The sequence below is a fragment of the Archocentrus centrarchus genome, chromosome 17 (genome assembly GCF_007364275.1).
Source record: "Archocentrus centrarchus isolate MPI-CPG fArcCen1 chromosome 17, fArcCen1, whole genome shotgun sequence".
Taxonomy (NCBI): domain Eukaryota; kingdom Metazoa; phylum Chordata; class Actinopteri; order Cichliformes; family Cichlidae; genus Archocentrus; species Archocentrus centrarchus.
This window is the reverse complement of record NC_044362.1, coordinates 5881816-5902465: the sequence shown is the minus strand read 5'-3', so window position 1 is coordinate 5902465 and position 20650 is coordinate 5881816. Positions and strand designations below refer to the sequence as shown.

At 41.7% G+C, this 20650-nt stretch overlaps 1 protein-coding gene across 1 annotated transcript in view; it reads right to left on the bottom strand.

The window, feature by feature from the left end:
* The window catches only part of LOC115795203 (dual specificity protein phosphatase CDC14AB-like), a 23084-nt gene extending 2434 nt beyond the window's left edge, over positions 1–20650 (bottom strand). Inside the window, exons 1-12 of the mRNA XM_030751019.1 lie at positions 20140–20650; positions 18486–18576; positions 9798–9873; positions 9481–9573; positions 9325–9404; positions 8686–8752; positions 5798–5860; positions 4766–4853; positions 2877–3107; positions 2600–2738; positions 960–1191; positions 724–815 (exon numbers count right to left, since the gene is read on the bottom strand). Of these exons, the coding sequence (XP_030606879.1) occupies positions 724–815; positions 960–1191; positions 2600–2738; positions 2877–3107; positions 4766–4853; positions 5798–5860; positions 8686–8752; positions 9325–9404; positions 9481–9573; positions 9798–9873; positions 18486–18576; positions 20140–20185 (1298 nt within the window). The 5' untranslated portion in view covers positions 20186–20650. The remainder of the gene's footprint in view (positions 1–723; positions 816–959; positions 1192–2599; positions 2739–2876; positions 3108–4765; positions 4854–5797; positions 5861–8685; positions 8753–9324; positions 9405–9480; positions 9574–9797; positions 9874–18485; positions 18577–20139) is intronic.

The following is a 20650-nucleotide window of genomic DNA, read 5'->3' as shown; positions in this document are numbered from 1 at the left end:
AGCACACGTACTCTGCAGTTACGCTATCAGCCTCATTAACCTGCTCCCTTCTCTTTGCTTCATCCCTAGGTGCTGATTGGTTGAGGTGGAGGATGGGCTCTCAGCTGGCTCTCCCTGCTCACCCTCACCTCCATCAGCACCAGCATTAATCCTCATTTTGCTGTTTGATTTGACTTGGACACATTCCTGTTTTTGCTTTTGATTCTATTAGTTTATTTTACTAATAGTTTAGATGAGAAGTCCACCGTGTGGTTGGTTCATAGTCTTCTTTCTCTTTCATTTGTTTTTGCCAGGGGCCCCACATATCCTTTATTTGTGTTTGCTCTAAGTTTAAGTTTCTGGAACTATGGCAGCATTTTGACATCTTATGTGTCATATTCAGTTAAGCCATGGATTCAGTGACCGTAAGAGAAAATAATGAGTGAGCAGAGTTAAGATCCACTGATCCACAGTAACTGTATCACCCTCTTAAATTTATATGTAAGTATAAATATGTCTTCAGAGGAAAGTGTTGCTAGGTTGCTCATTTAATACAGTCCTAAAAAAAAAACAAACTTTATTCATAGTGTTTTTTCTGCAGCTGCAGAAATGCATCACTGCATTCTGATCTATCTCCTTTTTAATAGAAACAAAAGCAGTACCTTTTCCCCATGTTTTTTCTCAGCATGCATCTCTTTCTTTGACCATAATAACCATTCACCATAAAGTTAAACAGGGCGCTACCTTGAGGAGGACGACACTGATCTAGGCGGCCGTATTCCCTTCAGCGCTCTCAGTTTGTCTCCCTGTGTCAGACTGGTGTCCTTGCAGTTGTCCTGCACACAGGGAAGACAGAGAGAACACAGGTTTGTTGCTGGGTTCACAGTGTAAATAAAAATCAGCTGTCTGCTTATAGTTTGAATTGCGCAGTAATCATTTTAACAAAGCTAATGGAGCTTCTCTGAACTCCCACTCCTGACCTCATCCAAGCTGTATGACTTGCAGAGGGTGGTGTTGATTGACAGGTCATCCATGCTGGAAAGCAGGCAGGACATTGCCTCCTGTTTCCCTCCCTCCACAGAGTCAGAGCTGTGAAACTGCTGTTGCTGCCGACGCTGCTGCTGCAGCTGCTGTTGCCGACTCAGTCTCTGCTGGACCAGCTTCTGTTTGGAGCGATGCACGTCACCCTGAACCCATAAACTGTGCTGCTTCCTGCACATAAACAGAGAACAACTGTCACATGCTCACGCGGACAGTGCCGTCATAATGTTTAGCAGCTATAATGTTCAACATCCCAGTTTGGGGTGTAAGTAAACATTAGTAAACAATAAAATACCCACTGAGGGAATTTTATTGTGATAGTAACGTACACATTTCCACCCTCTCCAAATGTGGATGTAGCCTGTGGTCAAGGGCAGTCTCCCTCCAGAAACTTACATTTGTGAGTCCTTATATTGATGCTGTGATTATTATTCCTTATACTGAGATGATGATTGTTACTCTCTCACTGATAAATTCAAAAACTGTGGTGAAAAAGTAACCAGCACAGGAGGAACTGACAGTGCTGAACGGGCCAATCACAATCATCGTGGGCTGCGTCGATTCGACATGTAGTTACATTTCTCATCAGGTGCATGTTAGGTTGTGTCGTAGGGTTCAGTGGGGTCTCTGGTTACGATTTCCCGCTGAAGCATAAATCCTCCGGGGATTTCTGGAGGGAGATTGCTAAAACTATCGATATGGATGTGAGGGGATGAACAAAGAAGTGAAAAACCTGAAAAGAAAAACTGACCACAAAAAAGAGCAAGAACCCAGGAGGGGAAAAAGTCGCAGCATTTTATTTATTTATAGCGTGCATTTTTCTTTTATTGTGTAGTACTATTGTTATAGGTTATCTATTTGTACCTGCTCTATTCCTTTTGCTGCTGTAATAATGTGAATTATTATTCTAAACTGCGGGACTAATAAAGGCAATCTTATCTTATCTTAAGAATGCTAACAAAGTCCAGTTAGGACTAAACTCAAAGCACAGCTGAGGATGATGGGAACGACTGGATTTGCATGTATTTGTTATAAAGTATCATTTGGGAACTAAAAAAAGGTGGTGCGATATTTCAATTTAAAAAAGCTGCTAATGTTACTTTGTCTATTCCTAACAATTGAAAATTAAAGGACAAGTCCTGAGTTATTCTAAATTTGTCAGATCTACTCTATATACATGTGTGTGTGTGTGTGTGTGTGTAGGGTTGGCTGCATTGCTGGTTAGTTGACGTTTGTGCCACAGAAGCTATCCATTCCCCCTTATTAACATCCTTGCGATCAAACAGGACCTTTGATGTTTTGCATGCTTATAATTCAAATCATTCAGCATGTGCAGAAATGGATTAGTGTTCCCTCTGACTGAAGGATTCTTCAGGATATGGTCACAAAACCCTGTGGCAGACATGCACTTGCCTCACAGTGCACCAGTGGATCTCAGCACACCATTTCGGAATCACTACTCTTGTACTTTCATGAACGACCCTTAAGGTTAATACTTGTCTCCAAAAGATCCAATCAGTGCCTATCATGGAAGTTGGATAGTTTGGTTTAGGCAGTCACGACTGAGACTGAAACTCACTCCTCTAAGAAGTTTTGCTGGGGACCGATGATGGATCCTGGTCGGCAGATTCTGATCCAAGCAATCGCCTCAGCTGCAGTAAACCGGAAGTGCTTCATCAGATAGCAGCCAATCAGAGTGCCTGTGCGGCCTAATCCAGCTATGAACAGAAGGAGTGTTTAGAGAGACAAAAAGCATCAGGTGTCTTTAAGGAAGCGTGTCATGTTTGTTGGGCTGCAACAGAATGAGTTAAAATATAAGTAAAATTTTAAAAATACACAAACAATTCCGGTCCCACCTTTACAGTGCACTGCCACTGCCCCATCTGTACTTTCACACACATGCAGAAAGCGTCTGACGATGAGGTCAGAGGGTGTGGTCCCATCAAGGAAGAAGAGGTCATGGTGCTCAAATCCTGCATCCTCAAACCGCCTGCCATCATATAACTTCCTGTTCAGACGAACCACGGTTGTCACGGCATTTTGGCAAAAGTATGAAAAGTATGCCTCAGGTGTGTGAAGGGGATAACCTGGAGACAGAATCAGGAAGAACTGACCAATAGCAGTTTAGGCTAGAAAGGGTGAATGTTGAGTTTGAAAGTAAACAGTGTTCCAGCTGGTGCTGCCAGTGCATCACCATGTGCCACCATGCCATTATTGGTGGCTCTATTACACCAAGATGTGCTAATGTTGGTAACACATCACACATGACAGTGTTAGGCAGAAAACCCTCCAGCAAATTAAACTAGAGTTTGTTAGAGGGCAGAAGGGTAAACATGAGCGTTGTGTCTGGAGCGTGGGTGAAGAGATGCTGCTGGTCAAAATGCTATCTACAGTGCCTTTAGAAAGTGGTGAAGATGGTGTAGGTTTGCTCTTCTCAACTGTTTCAGGAAGCGCAGGCACTGCTGTGCCCTCGTGATGAGAGAGGGATGAGAGAGTGGTCTTCTGTCAGGGCGAGTGAAATCTAAAAAAAGACCTTATTTAAAACCTACCATAATCAAAGTTATCACCAGTGTCATCTCTGCTTTCCTTTCTGTAAATTCACCACATGCCACTGCTACGATGTTCACCCCTGGTGACCTGGTGCTTTCATCTGACTCTATAGTGTGGTCTTTGATTGGGAGTGGCGTGCCTGCTGCTTTCCTCTTCCAGAAACTGAAGGTCTAGGGATTTACATCAGGAAGGAAATTTTTAATAAAATTACACATTTACTTTTTTTTTTATTATTCTGTGCCCTTAAGCTACTTTACATCCACATCTACATCCACTTTAGAAGATATGTCTGTGTAGGTTCTCAGTCATCCAGGTCATAGTAGTCTCTGGAGCTTGAAAAAAGGCGACTGGACTTCTTTTTGTTTCTTGAAGACGTTTCACCTCTCATCCGAAAGGCTTCTTCAGTTCTCAACCAAATGGTGGAGAGACCCAGGTATTTAAACCCCTGTGGGCGTAGTCCCCTGGAGGTGGTTATGACCCTCTATTGATCATGTGTGTAAACACATGTGCCCAGGTGTGAAGGGAGGCGTGGGTCATTTCAATCAGTGGTTTCAGTTTAAACCAATTTAGGACTTTGCTCTATTGTTTCATGTGGCCTATTGAGGTCACTGGAACAAAGGTGTGAATGGGGGTTGAGACGTCTGGGAAGGGAGCTCAGGACAGCACTGTAAGCGGGGGAAGGTTGGTGACATAATCCACCTCCTCCATCCACCATCCACTTTAGAATCACCACTTAACCTAACATGCATGTCTTTGGACTGTGAGAGGAAACAAAGAGTCCCTGAAAGGAATCCAAGCAGATTCCACACACCAAAAAGGCCCCACCCTATCAGAAGGTCTTAACCCAGAGCCTTCTTGCTGTGACACAACCATGCTAACCACTGTATCACTATGCCACCTAAGCTTCTTATACCTGGCATTTCCAGGTGGTTACCCATCCAAGAGGTAACCAGGCTCATCCCTGCTTAGCTTCAAAGCCTGGATAAGCCTGGGTATACTTAGGGTGGCATGGTTTTAAAACAAGAATGTCACGCTGAGGTGAGTGCTAAACATTTTATGGATGTAGCAAAGCAATGGAGCAATAACGTAATCCTAATTAATGCAGAAGGCCCATGAAACATAACTATGAACGTCTGAATCACAGAAACTCTTTGTCGAAAACTTGAGAAGTCTCTGGCTTGGAAATCGGACTCACCATTTTCGATCTTACTGCGAGCATGAGGGCTGCTGAATGCCAGAATTTTTCCCGGGATGATCCAGTTCAGATCTCCGTTTTCAACTCGCTAAAAACATAAAAAGAAAGGAATCAGACACAATGATAGAGGTCAGGGATGGGTATCACTTTATAACATTACAATAATCACTACTGGCCCCAAAATACAACCTTAACACAACCACTGCTGCAGTAATGAAGACTTACAGTCTGGTATCTCACTCTATGCTGCCATACTGCACAAAGGCCTCAGCTGAGGAAACGGTGGTGTTCACAGGATCTTGTAGCACTTTGTTCATGTCTGTTTATTTATTTTGTTGTTGATGTTGTAACTAAAATAGTTCACAGCATCACCGCTTGATGCTTATTCTTCTCTCAAAGAGGACACACATAAGGACACACGCTCAGAAGCTGCTGGATCTCCCTTCATATGTGAACAAACATTCTCAGTGGTGAAGTTTAACAGATACAGATGCTCTCTCAGTGATGATCACCTGTCCACTGCCCTTCTCATTTCCACCTCAGACTCTGAACCTGACTTTAATGTACTTGTTGAACCCCAAAACAGAGTAGATTTCTCTCAGTGAAGAAGAAAAAAAAACAACACAAAAACTGCATTTGAAGTAACTGAACTACAAGCAAAACAGCAGTAGCACTTTGTATGGAGTTTCATTTTTTCATGTGTCCCCTTGGGAAAACTACTAAGCTTCTGCATACATGGGATCATAATGTACAGACTGAACACTGTGTTGTGTTCAATAAGATTTGAAGCTAGTAAGCGAGTGGGACCATAGACTCATCAGAAAAGTATTTACTAAGCTTATGAATCAAGCTAGCAGTAGGCTCTTACTCCAGGAAGTGGAAAAAAATGGTTAGGTTCATACCTAATTTAATAAATACCCTACAGTTTGTTTTCAGAAGAATACTACTGCAAAATGATCTTGCTTTTAATAATGTAATATCTGACAGCTCTTTAACAGGCTAAGCCAACTAAGGTGAGCACTCTGCTGCTACCTCATAATGTTCATATTCCTCTGCACTGAAGCTTTCAAAATCCAGGAACCCATGCTGTAATGCCTGCAGAAGAGAAGAGCAGAGACGATCACCTTTTTAAAATAAAGTGGCAGCAGCCGGTTCACTATTTTTTTTATATGTATATATTTTTTATAGAAGGAAATGTGAACAACAAATGTAGACAGCATAAGTTTTCAACAAAATATAATAATAAAGAAGCAATCAAATGCAATAATTAGTAATGACCCCTATGACAGAAACGAAATGGCTAAAGCAAGACATGAGCCTGTTCTCCTGCTGGCCCACCACTCGAAGGAGGGGCTGGAGGGGTGTGGTAGTTTGTGGACTGGGCAGCGGTCAGGGGTTTAGGTTCTGGTAGCCCAATCCTGGTTAATGAATGTGTCTTTAGGAACATGGAGTGTCACCTGTTGTGGGGAAGGAGTCTGAGCTAGTGCTTGAGGTCAAGAAGTACCACTTAGATATGGTCATGCTCGCCTCAACGCACAGCTTAATCTTCTGGAACCAGTCTCCTGGAGAAGTGCTGGACTCTATATCAATTCAGTTTGATTATATAGCACCAAATCACAGCAAACAGTCGCCTCACGCTCCATTAAGCTCGGGAGTTGCCCTCGGTGAGAGGCAGCAGACAAGGGTGGGTATACTGTCATCCTCTTGGGTCTTTGTCTGCACACTGGGATTTTCCCCAGTGGATGAGAGGATTGCTCCTCTGCACATTCGAGTCAGGGAATGGGGCCTCACTTGTCATTTGCGCTTGTGTGCCAAATGCTATTTCAGAGTAAACAGTCTTCTTGGAGTCCCAGGATAGGGTGTTTGAGGGTGCCCCTACTGGGGACTCCATTGTCCTGCTAGGGGGACTTCAACACTCACGTGGGTGATGACAGTGTGATCTTAGATCTTCAGTTCCCCCTTCTGGCAGAGCTTTGACAGCATCCCAAAGGAGGACAGGGACACTGAGTCTGAGCAGACCATGCTCCACAATTAGACAGTCAAAGCTAAAGTACAGAGATATTCAATTTCTTCTTTATTTTTTTATATAGTGCCAGATCCCAACAAACAGTTGCCTCAAGACTGTGGCCACAAGGTTGCTGGTGGTAACTCCCAAATCAGCTGGTTGATACCAGAGGTGAAGGGAGTCATCAAGCTGAAGAAGAAGTCCTATCGAGCTTGGTTGGCTTGTGAGACTCTGAAGGCACCTGACAGGTACCAACAGGCCAAGTGGGGTGCAGTTCTAGTAGTAGCTGGAGCAAAAACCTGGGTGTGGGAAGAGTTTGAAGAAGACCACGGAGAAAGACTTTCAGTTGGCCTTGAGGCAGTTCTGGCAAACTTCCAGGCAACTCAGCAAGAGCCGCAACCACCTACAGGACCTGGTATTCCCACTCGGTCTCCCATCCATCAAGTTGAGGAAAGAATACTTGAAGGATCTCCTCAATCTCACTGACATACCTTCTGTAGAGGACATAGTCTGAGGGCAAGGGGGATAACTCACTCATCGATGAAGTAGTTAAAAAGCTCTCCGGTGGCCGGGCCTGTGGGGTGGATGATGTTTACCCTGGGGTCCTAAAGGCTCTGGATGTTTGTAGGGCTGTCTTGGTTGACATGTCTCTGCGACATCACATGGAAGTTAGGGACAATCCCTCTGGATTGGCCGACCAGAGTGGTGGTACCACTTTTCAAGAAGGAGGACACTTCTCAGCCTCCATGCCTACCTTCTCCAGCCACAAAGCTGACACAACTGCTCCACCATGAGGGCTTTGTGTGGCATGGGCTGCATCTGCTTGGCACTGCTAAGTGCATCTGTATGAGCGAGCAGTTTTGCTGTGGGTGGATTAGTATTGAATGAGCTGATCTGAAAGATCAACCCCACCCACATTTTTGGTGTGGGACAGGGAATGCCTCTAATAGCCCAGCATTCATCTCCATCCTTCACCTTTCTGAAAAATGCACAATGGGTGGTGGAGCACACCAACACCTCCCATGTGTCGATCCACTTCACAAAAACAAGTGGGCCCTCTGATCCATTTCACAGATCCTTTTCCACATATTTTGGTGAGAGGATTTGCCTTCTCTCTAGGGCAGGGGTCGGCAACCCGCGGCTCCGGAGCCGCATGCAGCTCATTCAGGCTTAATCTGCGGCTCTGTGCAGCTCGCGGAAGTAAATTATAAGTATCCAACTGAAGTGCATTTTATTTTTGTCAGTTCGGTTTTTGTTGTAGTTTTAAATTTGAACATTATTGTGATCTTGAAATATTAAAATAAAATCATTTTATTTATCTATTTATTTATTTACGTTTCTCAATATATGCGTCACTCGCGGTAGCCGCCACCGGCTTCCGCTAGTATTTGCAGCTCTCACTGTTTTGTTTTCCGTGGAAACTGGGTTCAAATGGCTCTTCCCGGATTACAGGTTGCCGACCCATGCATCCTTTTCTGCTCTCCGTAACTGCCAAATACTCCAAACCTCATGCTGGACAGGTCCATGAACAGTTTGGGATACTCCTCCCTGAGCCTGGTTCTGCTGGAGGTTTTTTCTTGTTAAAAGGGAGTTTTTCCTTCCCACTGTCACCAAGTTCTTGCTCAGAAGGTGTTGTGTGATTGTTGTGGTGTCTTTCTAATATTGTACAGCCTTTACTTTGAGGCAACTGTTGTTCTGAACTATATAAATAAAGCTGAATTGCATTGAATTGCTGGTGATGAAAAGGGAGCAGAGAGGAATTTAATACGTTGCCTTAACTGACTATGATTTTCTATCATATACATACTGTTCCAATGGTGGATCCTCACATTAAACTTGACAAAAGTTTCAAATAATGAGGTTAGTTTATGACTGAAATTAACAAATGTTCATTTACTGAAGTAATGCTGTTTACCTTGCGGATTCCTTGTAAGCAGTCTAGAACGGTGAGGTTGAACGAGCACTCCCCCACTGCTGCATCTCTGTGGGGTACACACACACACACACACACACACACACACACACACACACACACACACACACACACACACACACACACACACACACACACACACACACACACACACACAAATGGCTATTTTTCATTCTAATTAAAAGTCTCTTCAACTGGCATCCACGCCCAGAGGATATGATTTTTGAATATATATCAAGTCTCTACTTTACACATAGTTGTGTGTTTAGATTTGCATCATAAATAACAATGAAAACAAAGCTGGAATATTGGTAAGTGTGCAATTTATCTTAGCCATCTTGCTAAGATATTTGTAGAAAGACTAAACAGCACCTGTTTAGCTTAGCTAAGCTTAGGATAAAAACTGGAAGCAAGCATGAAGCACTGGGAGCGAGATCTTTCCATCGACTTTCAAAACGTCTTAACGCAAATATGTTTCCTCCTGCTTCCAGTCTTTCTGCTAAGCTAAGCTAACTAGATTTAACAGATAAAGAAGAATGGTGTTGATATTCTGATTAAATGTAAAGAAAATAGCCAAAGCATGCAGTGCTAGCATGTTTAGTAGAAAGCATCAGCCTGTACCTAAATGGCATGTAGACTGTGTTGCTTCCTGAGATCAGAGTCCTGTAGGCATCTTCTGGGCTTCTTTTCAAATAGATCACCTGGGGGGGGGCAGAGGTTAAACTGCATAACTAATTATGGACAGATAGGCAGACAGGTCACTGAAGCGATACTTACAGCATAGGCACCGATGAGAACAGCAGCATTGGCTCTCTTCTTCTGGTCATAACTGGTGTAGTGGACCAGTCTCTTTCTAGACATTGTGAATGACTAGAAACAAAAATAATAACAATAACCAATAATCAGTGAAAACAGTACATGTGTATTCATAAAATCTAAAACGGCATCCACTGTCAGAGCAGTGCAGAACAAGCATCAGAGCAAAGACCTTACAAAGAAAGTGTGTAAAGTCTCTTCCACATTATATCTCTAAACAGCATACTCAGCAATGAGTGCTGTCCTGAGTGGAGCGTACAGCCCTCAGTCTGCATTACCTTGAGCTTTTTGTTGAGTTTGCAGCAGTATCTGTACAGCATGGCCAGGTTGAGGGGCCCAAAGTCTGCATAAAAACTGCAACACATAGTGAAAGAAATGTCAAATATACTTACATTTCCATTACATAACAATACACACAGATCAGCTACAAGCTAAACATCACTGACAGGTGACATTAATAACACTGACCATTGTCTTATCTGGCTCTTACCACCCACAAGCTGCAGCTCGTGTAGCTGTTGCAGACCAAGCACAACTGCCATAGCAGAAGAATTCCCTGACAGCAGTGACGTCCCCTTGACAATGCACTCTGCATAGCTGCGCAGCAACAGCTAATGCAGCACAACAAAGACTTTAAGGTACTAACCCAGCCTCTAAACTACCACAGGACACTCCGAGAGGTCAGGGGTGCTTTGGTGGCACTGCCATACATTGGGCATGTGGTTTTGATGTTGGGGTTGATTCCTCTTAGTTAATAATTTAAGTTTTACCTTTGAGTACATGAAGTACTGTAGCAGAACAAATCAGAGCCGGGCAGGGGGGGCGGGGCAAATGACCGGGCCCTTTATACCCAAATAATAAAGCTCATCATAAAATCCTTTTACAACATACGCATGCCTGCAACAGCGGGGCTTACAAGCTTCAGCACCACAACTATGTCATTTTGAAGTCCATCAAACGGACATGAAATATAACACACCAAGAGAACAACAAAAACATTAGGCTACATGGTAACTAATGATAAAACAACACAAATTCAAAGCAGTTCAGCACCACGGATAGCGATTGGATCATTTGGACACCCACTTCATCTATTTCAACTCAGCGCCTGTATCAGTAGCTTTTAAGTTTGGTAAAACTGGCACAGCGGCTCACATGTTCACAAACATGTTCCCATCCGAGCCCCCTCTAGGCCCGTCCTCCCAGCCTGCCCAGAAGCCCCATCCCTGAGTACACATATTCAAATTTTGGAGGGTTTGAGAATAAATAGACTATACACAGTATAAACAACATATATGCTGCATAGCCACTGGGAACTCACCCACTGGCTTGAATGAATGCTTTGGCTGCTGCCAAATTGGTTGTTTGCAGCAAGACAGTTCTAGGAACCTCACAGCTTTGTTTCACTTGATGAATCCAAACTGGAAATTAACAGGTCGTTACATACAAAAATAAAAGAAATCCTGAATGAATCTAATGGACACAAGATGTGAAATGAGGTCCCCGTAGCTCAGGAGGCAGAGCAGGGTACTAATTGTGAAGGTTGGTGGTTCGATCCCTGTCTGCGCCAGTCTGCATGCCAAAGTAACCTCACTTAAGACACTGAACCTCGAGTTGCTCTCGATGCTTTCATCCGAATGCGTGAGAATGTTAGGTAGAAAAAAAAATGCTGTATGAATGTGTGCGTGAAGATGTTAGATTAAGTGAGCGCTCAAGTAGAGCAGTATTTCAGGAAAAGTTCATCTCTCATAACAAAGTAATGTATATTTTTATGCTTGTTGCTGTTATAGAAAGTAATGTATTACTTCTCTTTTACTTGCTATGGAAAGTATTTTGTTAAACTACTCTTCACATTTCATTTTCTGTCATATAATTAACAGTATACACTTAAAAATTTCACTCACCAAAATATCAGCACAAATCTCCATCTATAACTTTATTACTACTTTAAACTTTAGTAAACAGTTTTCTTATATTAACTAGCAATTAAATTATAATAATGACAGCTAAATATTAGAAATTGCTATAATTTATTTTTTGTTTATTAATTATTTAGCCATCCATTTTCTTAAGTGCTGTCAGGGTGACAGTGCTAACCACTGCACTACCATGCCTCCCTGAATTTGATACCGTCTTCTATATTATATCATAGCTGATAAGGGCTGATAAAACAATAATAATTATATAATGACAATGGCATACATTACATTTTATGTTTATGTGTTTGTTACACATATAACTGTCAGGCAGTGATGAATGATATTTTAAATGATATTTTAAAAAGCAGGACTGAGCTGAGGGAACTGTCAGAATCCACACACCAGGCAAGACTCACCTACAGACAGTATGCTCTTTCAACATCAGCCACAGTTACCCAGTCACTCCAAAGATGCATTAGTTAACATCTGTTGTGTTTAAATGTGCAATATAAATAAAATGACTTGACCTGACATACAACCTGCCCCTCGGTGTATCTCAAGAGTCTTGTTCACGAGTGAGGGGAGAGTGGAGCGAGAGATTGACAGAGGGATTAGGGTGGTGTTGCATCACCACAGATGCTGTACTGGTCTGTTGTGGTGAAGAGAGAGCTAGGCATAAAAGCAGTCAGTCTACATTCCTGCCCTCACCTATGGTCACGAGCTTTGGGTAGTGACTGAAAGAATGAAGTCTTGGATACAAGCAATGGAAATGAGTTTCCTTCGAAAGGTGGCTGGCCTCTCCCTTAGAGGTAGGGTGAGGAGCTCAGTCATTCGACTAGAGACGCTGCTCCTCCACATCAAAAGGAAAGGAGCCAGTTCACTGTAAACCCAGATTTTGATTTGACTTAAAAATATTGAGTTCATATTACTTAAAATTGCCTAGTATGTGAACATTACTTGTTAATGCTGAACTGTTTCATGTCCTTTTTTATTGTAATTGTGTTTTTAAGTCCAATCAACAGCTCCTACTGAAATAAACTGAGTTTATATTACTTAAATATCTGTGGTTTCGCAACATTACTTATTAATTCTGAGCAGACTGTACTTTTTGATGGTCTATCTTATTGTAATTATGTGTTTGAGTTCAAACAACGTAATATCATCAGGTTTTGCACACGCTAAAAATCTACTTGATACCGGTTTTAACAGACAGGATTAATGAGCAGCAGCAAGGTGGCGCGGTGGTTAGCAGTGTTACCTCACAGCTAGAATAACTATCTAATAATCTGAGGGGGTGTCCTTTAATCAATATATGTGATGATTGATTAAAGGACGTATTTTAATTTGTCCGAACTATAACAGATAAGTTTGGTCAATTAGAGCATACAATTTAGTTCAATTGGTAATGGAGTAGTGCTTACTTAACAAGCTGAGTTAAATAAATGGGTGGTGAATGATTGCTTAAACTAAATATCTTCAGTTACTGAAACTCTGACATTAGTACATTCAACTTAAATCTTTCATTCCATTCCAAAAGGACCTCAAGTACATTGAACATACTCCACTGCACTTATTCAACTGATGCTCATTACTTAAAAAAATTAAAGCAACGAGTTACCTTGGTTTTTTTTAAAGTAGATTCAACTTATCCGGGTTTACAGTGTTGAGGTTGTTTGGGCATCTGATTAGGATGCCTCCTGGGTGAGGTGTTTCAGGCATGTCCGAATGGGAGAAGACCCCGGGGCAGACCCAGGACTCGCTGGAGAGATTATATCTCTCAGTTGTCTTGGGAATGACTTTCTCCCCGGATGAGCTGAAAGAGGTGGCCCGGTGAGGGAAGTCTGGGCTTCTCTGCTTAGGCTGCTGCCCCCATGACCCAAACCCAGATAAGAGGAAGAGAATGGATGGATGGATGGAGCATTTTCCAGCATAATGCCCTATTTATACATAATTTATTATCCCGGTGGACTTAATTTAAAAAAATCTTTAGGAAAATTTGAGCAGTCAGTGGGATATCTCAGATTTATCCCAAAGGCTGGGCCAAGTAAATACATAAAAGCAGGACATAATCCACACACACACATCCTCACCACCATGTGTGGCAGGTGCAGTCAGAAAAAATATAAAACCATAAAAAATGAAAACCTTTTAACAAATTTGCTTAAAGCAGAACAGCTCAATAAAAAAAAATCGAAAAAAGCAAATAAACTTAAAAGTAAATCCCTTATATTGTCATATTGCTGAGCCAACGCTTTAAGCCACTGAGGTGCTGCACCCGGGCCAACCTAATGTCTGATGAATCCAAGTCTGAGTCACACTTGCCGGTTGAACACTTCGTCCATTTATTTTCATCCACACTCATCAGTGTCCATTAAACTTATACATGTTTCCAAAAACACTTGAAACATTATATACTTTCTGAGGGGTATGCCCCCCCCCCCAAAAAAGAAAAAAACACGCGCGCGCGCACACACACACAACGCACCGTCTCAAGGTTTACTATGTTCATGGGTGCAGATCTCACTTATTCATGGACTTATAAAATACAAGACTTCTATTACAGGCTTTTATTTTCCACCCATCGATCAATTTTCATTTTCATCAAGCCTCCTCTTGATACACTGACATAACTTTCAGACTGTCTTTAAACCACTTTGAAAAGCGTTTTTCAGCCCAACAACATTTTTGTCCTTCTCCCTCTTCCGTTTCCTATTTTGTGCCCCGGAGAGCTTTCTTTTTTTGCCTCTCCATCTTTAGCTTCCTGTTGTCAGGTGATAGCACGATTCAGATGAAAACAGTCGCGATCGAGCGCGTTCTCGAAAGCGCGCGCTGGAGCACCTTTTATGTGTGTGTGTGTGTGTGTGTGTGTGTGTGTGTTTGTAGGGAGGCAACAGGAGGAGGGGAGGTGAAGGAGCATATATGCTGTTGTTTCCATAGACATATATACCGCCTCGTTGACTGGGTTGGCCCGCTGATGTTACGTAACTGTGTGTCCGCCATATTGGAGGAGGCAAAGCTGCGCCGTGAACTAATAGAAGTGAATGGACTGAACTTAATAAAGCGCCTTTCTTAAAGCGTTATTTAAGTTAATGCGTTCATTCACACATTCAAATATGCACAAATATACACTGGGAAACTGTTAGGCACAAAAAAAAAAAAAAATTAGTTTTCAAAATGTTAGAATGGCCAAATACAATCAAAAACAATTCCTCAGTCTTACCTGTGAAAGGTAATCCCATGTGATCCCGTTTTGACTGTAAAATGGTTCGAACAACTCCCTACAGCACAAGACCCCTCCAATATGGCGGTGACGAGTCAGCGCTCAATGCCGGGTCTAAGTATAGATGTCTGTGGATGTTTCCATGTGTAGAATGCTCGGAGCTAAAACACGTTCTAGAATGCTGCCTTTGATCGTAGCAATAACTGCCTTTGATTCCTCCGCAATAAAAAGTGCTGACCTGAGTTCCTTTTAAGTGTATTAACGTCGCCGCCTATCAGAGCGTGGGGCTTCACTATAGGTCTTATACCCCAAATTCAACACGTGCCGGTTTGTGTTTTCGCAAATCAGGTGATTAAAGACGGCACTGAAGTCGTTCAGCCAACATTTTTTTGATTTTTCAGTAAGATTTAAACCAATGTCACAGGAGAAAGTCAGCATTTCTACATCTCTCCCAGAAATAAGAGAGGACTCAGCCAGACTGTATATGTCGGTGGAGAGTGAAATAACTGAGCCTATGGAACTTCAGACAATTCGTGATCTCCAGTTGGAGTTAAGGGACGTAAAGGCCCAAAATGATTTTTATAAGGCAAGATTCCAAAGCCTACAAGATCAGCTCAAAAGAATAGATACTGCACTGATGCATCACAAGTCCAATTTTGAAGCTAATCTGTTGAAGATGGAAATGGAGGCATTTATTTTAGATGAGCACAGAGAAATGCTCAATACTAAAGTGCTCAAGCTGGAAAAACAGAGAGAGAAAGACCAAAAAGAGATTGACAGTCTGAAAGAAGCACTGGATATTTTGCAGACAGAAAAACAGAATGAAAAAGTGTTCAACACGATGCCCGAGGACCTGAGTGATGCCAGGGATGAGGTGACTCTGCTTGAATCTCAGTTAAGAAAAACTGAAGCAGAGAAAGAAAATTTGTTGGCAGAGGTTCACACTCTCCAAGAAAATGAGAAAGTCTTATCTCAAAAAAACAATTGTCTCACTGCTGAACTAGCCCATCTCCAAAGTGTGACTGAGCAAAAACACGAGGAGATTGGAAATCTGAGACAAAAGATATTCACGCTTGAGGATCAGGTGAAAAAAGCTGAAGCTGATAAACAGGCCCCAGTGGAATCTGTGGAGGCCAAAATGCAGACAGAGATTCAAACAATGAAATCGGCACTGCATGAGCTTCAGGAAAAGGCCGATTCCCTCCTGCATCAAAAAAACTGTGCTGTTGCTGAGCTGGCCCAGGTTGAAAGCCTGGGAGAAGAACAACGGAAAGAGATCGCAAAGCTTTGTAGAGCTGTAGGAGATTCTGAAAACCAACGGGCAAAGGCTTTAAATGACATAACGAAGAAAGACGATGAATTAGAAAAACAGAAGAGGGTAATTGCAGATAAACAGGAAGAGATAAACGATTTGAAACAAAAGATATTCACGTTTGAGGATCAGGTGAAAAAAGCTGAAGCTGATAAACAGGCCCCAGTGGAATCTGTGGAGGCCAAAATGCAGACGGAGATTCAAACAATGAAATCGGCACTGCATGAGCTTCAGGAAAAGGCCGATTCCCTCCTGCATCAAAAAAACTGTGCTGTTGCTGAGCTGGCCCAGGTTGAAAGCCTGGGAGAAGAACAACGGAAAGAGATCGCAAAGCTTTGTAGAGCTGTAGGAGATTCTGAAAACCAACGGGCAAAGGCTTTAAATGACATAACGAAGAAAGACGATGAATTAGAAAAACAGAAGAGGGTAATTGCAGATAAACAGGAAGAGATAAATGATCTGAACAAAGACAGAGAAATTATAAGTCAGATAATCGAAGATCTTAAGGATCTGCTTAATTTGACCCAAGAGGAAAAGATATTGGCTGAGACATGTGAAATGGATGAATCTGAAAAAACGGAGGATCCTGTTGCAAACCTGCCTCCTAACATGGTTCAGAATAGTGGATCCTGGTTTCACTGTGCCAAACGCGTATTTAAATTAGGTTTGGGTCTTGCCACATCAAGCCTTCTAATTCCTGCAGCTGTCTTGGCAGCCTCAGTGTTTCCTCCAGACTGCACCTACAATCTCCTCGAGCTCTACTGCAACTTTGAAAATGGACCAGGTCCCTTTTAAAGAATGGAACTCTGTTTTCCACCTACAGTCCAGAGAGCCTTATGCTGCTTGCATTACACAAGTGAAAGTAGATGTGTGTGTGTTACTTTTTCCTCACCCCCCCACCCCCGACCCCCCAACCGGTCGCAGCAGATGACCGCCCCTCCCTGAGCCTGGTTCTGCTGGAGGTTTCTTCCTGTTAAAGGGAGTTTTTCCTTCCCACCGTCGCCTTGTGCTTGCTCATAGGGGATCATTTGATTGTTGGGGTACAATACCAGTCAAAGGTTTGGACACACTCACCCATAAGTATGCCCAAACTTTTGACTGATACTGTATAGGATTTAATTTAATTGGCTTGAAAAACTGAAGACCTCAGATTAACTTCATTTTATATATAAGTGTGTGTGTATATACATACATATATATATACATACATACATATATATATATATACATACATACATATATATATACATACATATATACATATATACATACATACATACATATATACATACATATATACATATATACATACATGCATATATATATGTATGTATACACACACACGTTTTTTTTTCAATAAAAAGAAAATTTCTATACAATTGAAACCTATCCAGCATTTGTTTGAAAATTCTTCCATTTTTCTTATAATCTGTGCTTAGTACACAACAACACTGGTACGCTTAACTGGTAAATTTAATGCAGGCATTCCTTTGTTTTCTTCAACTCGATTCTAAAATAAGACAGTATTCATAGACCAATGTAATGTTTCATGATAAAATGACTCAACAGCCAATACATGAATAAAATAGCTTTTGTTTTCCTGAAATCAGTTTTTCCTCATGTAAAGGTGTTCACATACATGCATTCAGTGACTTCAAAGCATTTTATTCAAACAGGATACCTGACAAACACTGACACACATTTCATTTAACAATATGCAGAACATGTTTACGCTAGAATCACTACCTTGCATTTTAACACAGGCAAGTTGCAATTTAAATCCATGTGTTTCCACTCATGATACGGTAGTGGCAGTGAGTTATGGTCAAAACCTCACCTTTGACCGTCAAATTGCATTCACTTCATCAATGCGTCTAAGCAAACATTTTTCCAAGATTAAAACTGTAGGGTCTTTACATTATAAAGTGCCTTGAGACTGGGGCTGCTCAATTATGGAAAAAAAAAAAAAATCATAATCACAATCATCCACCTATCTATTTTCTTTCGCTCATCTGGGGCCGGGTTGCAGTTGCAGCAGCCTAAGCAGAGAAGCCCAGACCTCCCTCCCTCCAGCTACCTTCTTCACCTCATCCAGGGGAACCCCAGGCCAGCCGAGAGATATAATCTCTCCAGCATGTCCTGGGTCTGATAAATAATCACGATTATTTTGGTCAATATTGAAAATTCAGTCAGGCTGGCATGCTCTGTCCTCCATATATGTGCTCTGGAAAGACAGCTAAACTCTTTTCTAACTTGAAGACTCTGAAGACTTTGTCAGCTTGTCCACAGGTTTATTGAAGATGCAGAAAGTGTGAAACTAAAACATCTAAAAACACAAATCAATTATATGCTAATTTTTAACATATACATAAGCACAACATATACATGCATGATCATATGAACTGCATATTTTAACCTTACTGTATCTATAACATTCTACATAGCAAATGACCTGTCATAATTAGGGATCAGACTAGAATAAAGTTCTTGGCTGAAGCAGCCTGTTGAGGCTTACCTCTCATATAAGAACTCGTCATCCGTGCTGAAGAAGTGTGTGTTGGCTGTGTTCTTAGGTTTGACCCGCAGCGTGGCAAAGTATAGCCGGTCTGTGGCGTACAGCAGACAGACACACACACACAGACACACACACACACACACAGATAACACTGCATTATTGAAAGGTTTGGGTTCAGATTCACAGACAGTCCTGGCTTCATGTCAAGGACACAGAGTAACAACCTCCTCTTTTTCCAATCACACCGAGCTGCTGAGTTACATTGAGAATATTTTTTTGATTTCTTTGTCTCAGTTACATCATGCAATTGCAGATATGTCACGTCCCCTGGTCAACTGTTGCTGTGTCAAGGCAGCATGTTCCCAAATCTCCTGTCCTTACATGACACATTGGTGTTGGTTACTTAGCTTGGTTTAACAAAACGTAATCCTTGAACTACTGAAACTTTTTTTGTAGCTTATCTACTCAGTAAATATAATCACTTACAAAACCAGATAACAACACAAAGATTCCCTTTTTTTCAGGACCTACCAACAACTTTTCTTAACGTTTCAATTTATTAGTAAGAATTTTTTTTTTTTAACAAAATAATTTCACTCAGTGAGTGAGTTACTGGGCTACAGCTTGACCCCTATATTAGCCTCTCATTTTATAATATTTCAGCAAATTTAGTGCATTTAAACATGCTGAATATAGTATTAACATAACCATGAGTGGGCAGATCAATCTCACTATTTTGCTTAAGAAAACTCAAAAGCATGATTATTCTCAGGAAAGCTCTGCAGTTATGACTGCAAGAAAAAACACATTCTTGGTCAGTGAATTTCTGCTGATCAACATGATTCCTAGCAAATAAAAGCTGTTTAAAGGCTGTGAAACTGACCATTATTCAGTTTACCAGTCTTAAGCCAAAGCCATTGGTATATCATTCATTCAGCTTAAAATGGAATCACCCACTCCATAGTATTATAAAGCCTCCTCTAGGCCAAGGGCCAAGGAGGTAAACTGGTAAAGTAATTCAGTGTGCTGTCAAGAGTCATTAACCTGCGGCTCCACGATCATTTACATGCTTACTGATGAAAATCCTATTTCTGAAGTTCTGTATAAGAAACATGTTTCCCCCAATTTCTCATTAGGTTAATGGGTATTTATTTGTAATGGACACTGGAAATAATGTTATATTTATCTCCAATGTCTTCCTATTGTTTTAGCCCTGTCTAAAAGGCCAGATCAGCCCAGTGAGCCAACAGGTGAGTCTGATCCCTGTGAGGCTCTGCTCCTGATTTAGATTCTCTTTATAGACACTCAGTGTGTGTTATCGTCAGTCTGTGGTTACCAGTCAGTCCTAGAATTGTACAGATTACAGTTCTACGTCACTTTTAACCTATTCACAAAACAGGAGCTCCAAAGTCCTGAGTACCCTCAGTCCCCGGTTCAAATCCCACCCGCTCGCACCCATACTGTGTCCTGTATTTCTATCTGTCTCCACTGTTCCTATTAGTAACAGCACAAGTAGCCTACATAAAGCAAATTAAAATATTATAGGCTACAAATTAAATCTCAATATGCAGCTACTTTAATCAGCAACATTAGCCTATCTTTACCTCCCAGGATTCATATAGCTAATGTTGTAGGCGATTTATGCTTAACTTACCTTTAATAAATTCGGACGCACTGGACTGTTCATATTCATCTGCCATTTGACTCACTAACAAATACTTTCTGTATTTGTAAGCGTTCAGATGACTTTGCAGCTCCTTGACATCAGTGGTCCTCTGGTCCAGCCTGTCACAGAGTACTTTCCCCTTCTAGGTTATCTATTGTGAAGCCACTTGAGATGCTCCCCAAAAATTAAGAGTTCCCTATAAAATATAATATCAGCTCGATGGTAGTGCTTCAGTGCCTCCGTCATTACTTCAAGTTAAAATCGTCAACTTTAAAGTCTAATTGCTCCATGCTCACAGCTGATGAGGAGCGATCAGCATGCGTAAAGTCTCCAAAGTCGTCTAAAACCCCGGGTCACTGAACTCCACTGTACGGACTCCGCTTTAATTTAGGAAATGAAAATGCTCCAGTTCCTCCATGTCTCAATCAAAACGTTTCCCAGAATATTCCAGCAAACAGAAGCAGGAGACTTACAGAGGAGTCCAGAGTCACGGCAGCGC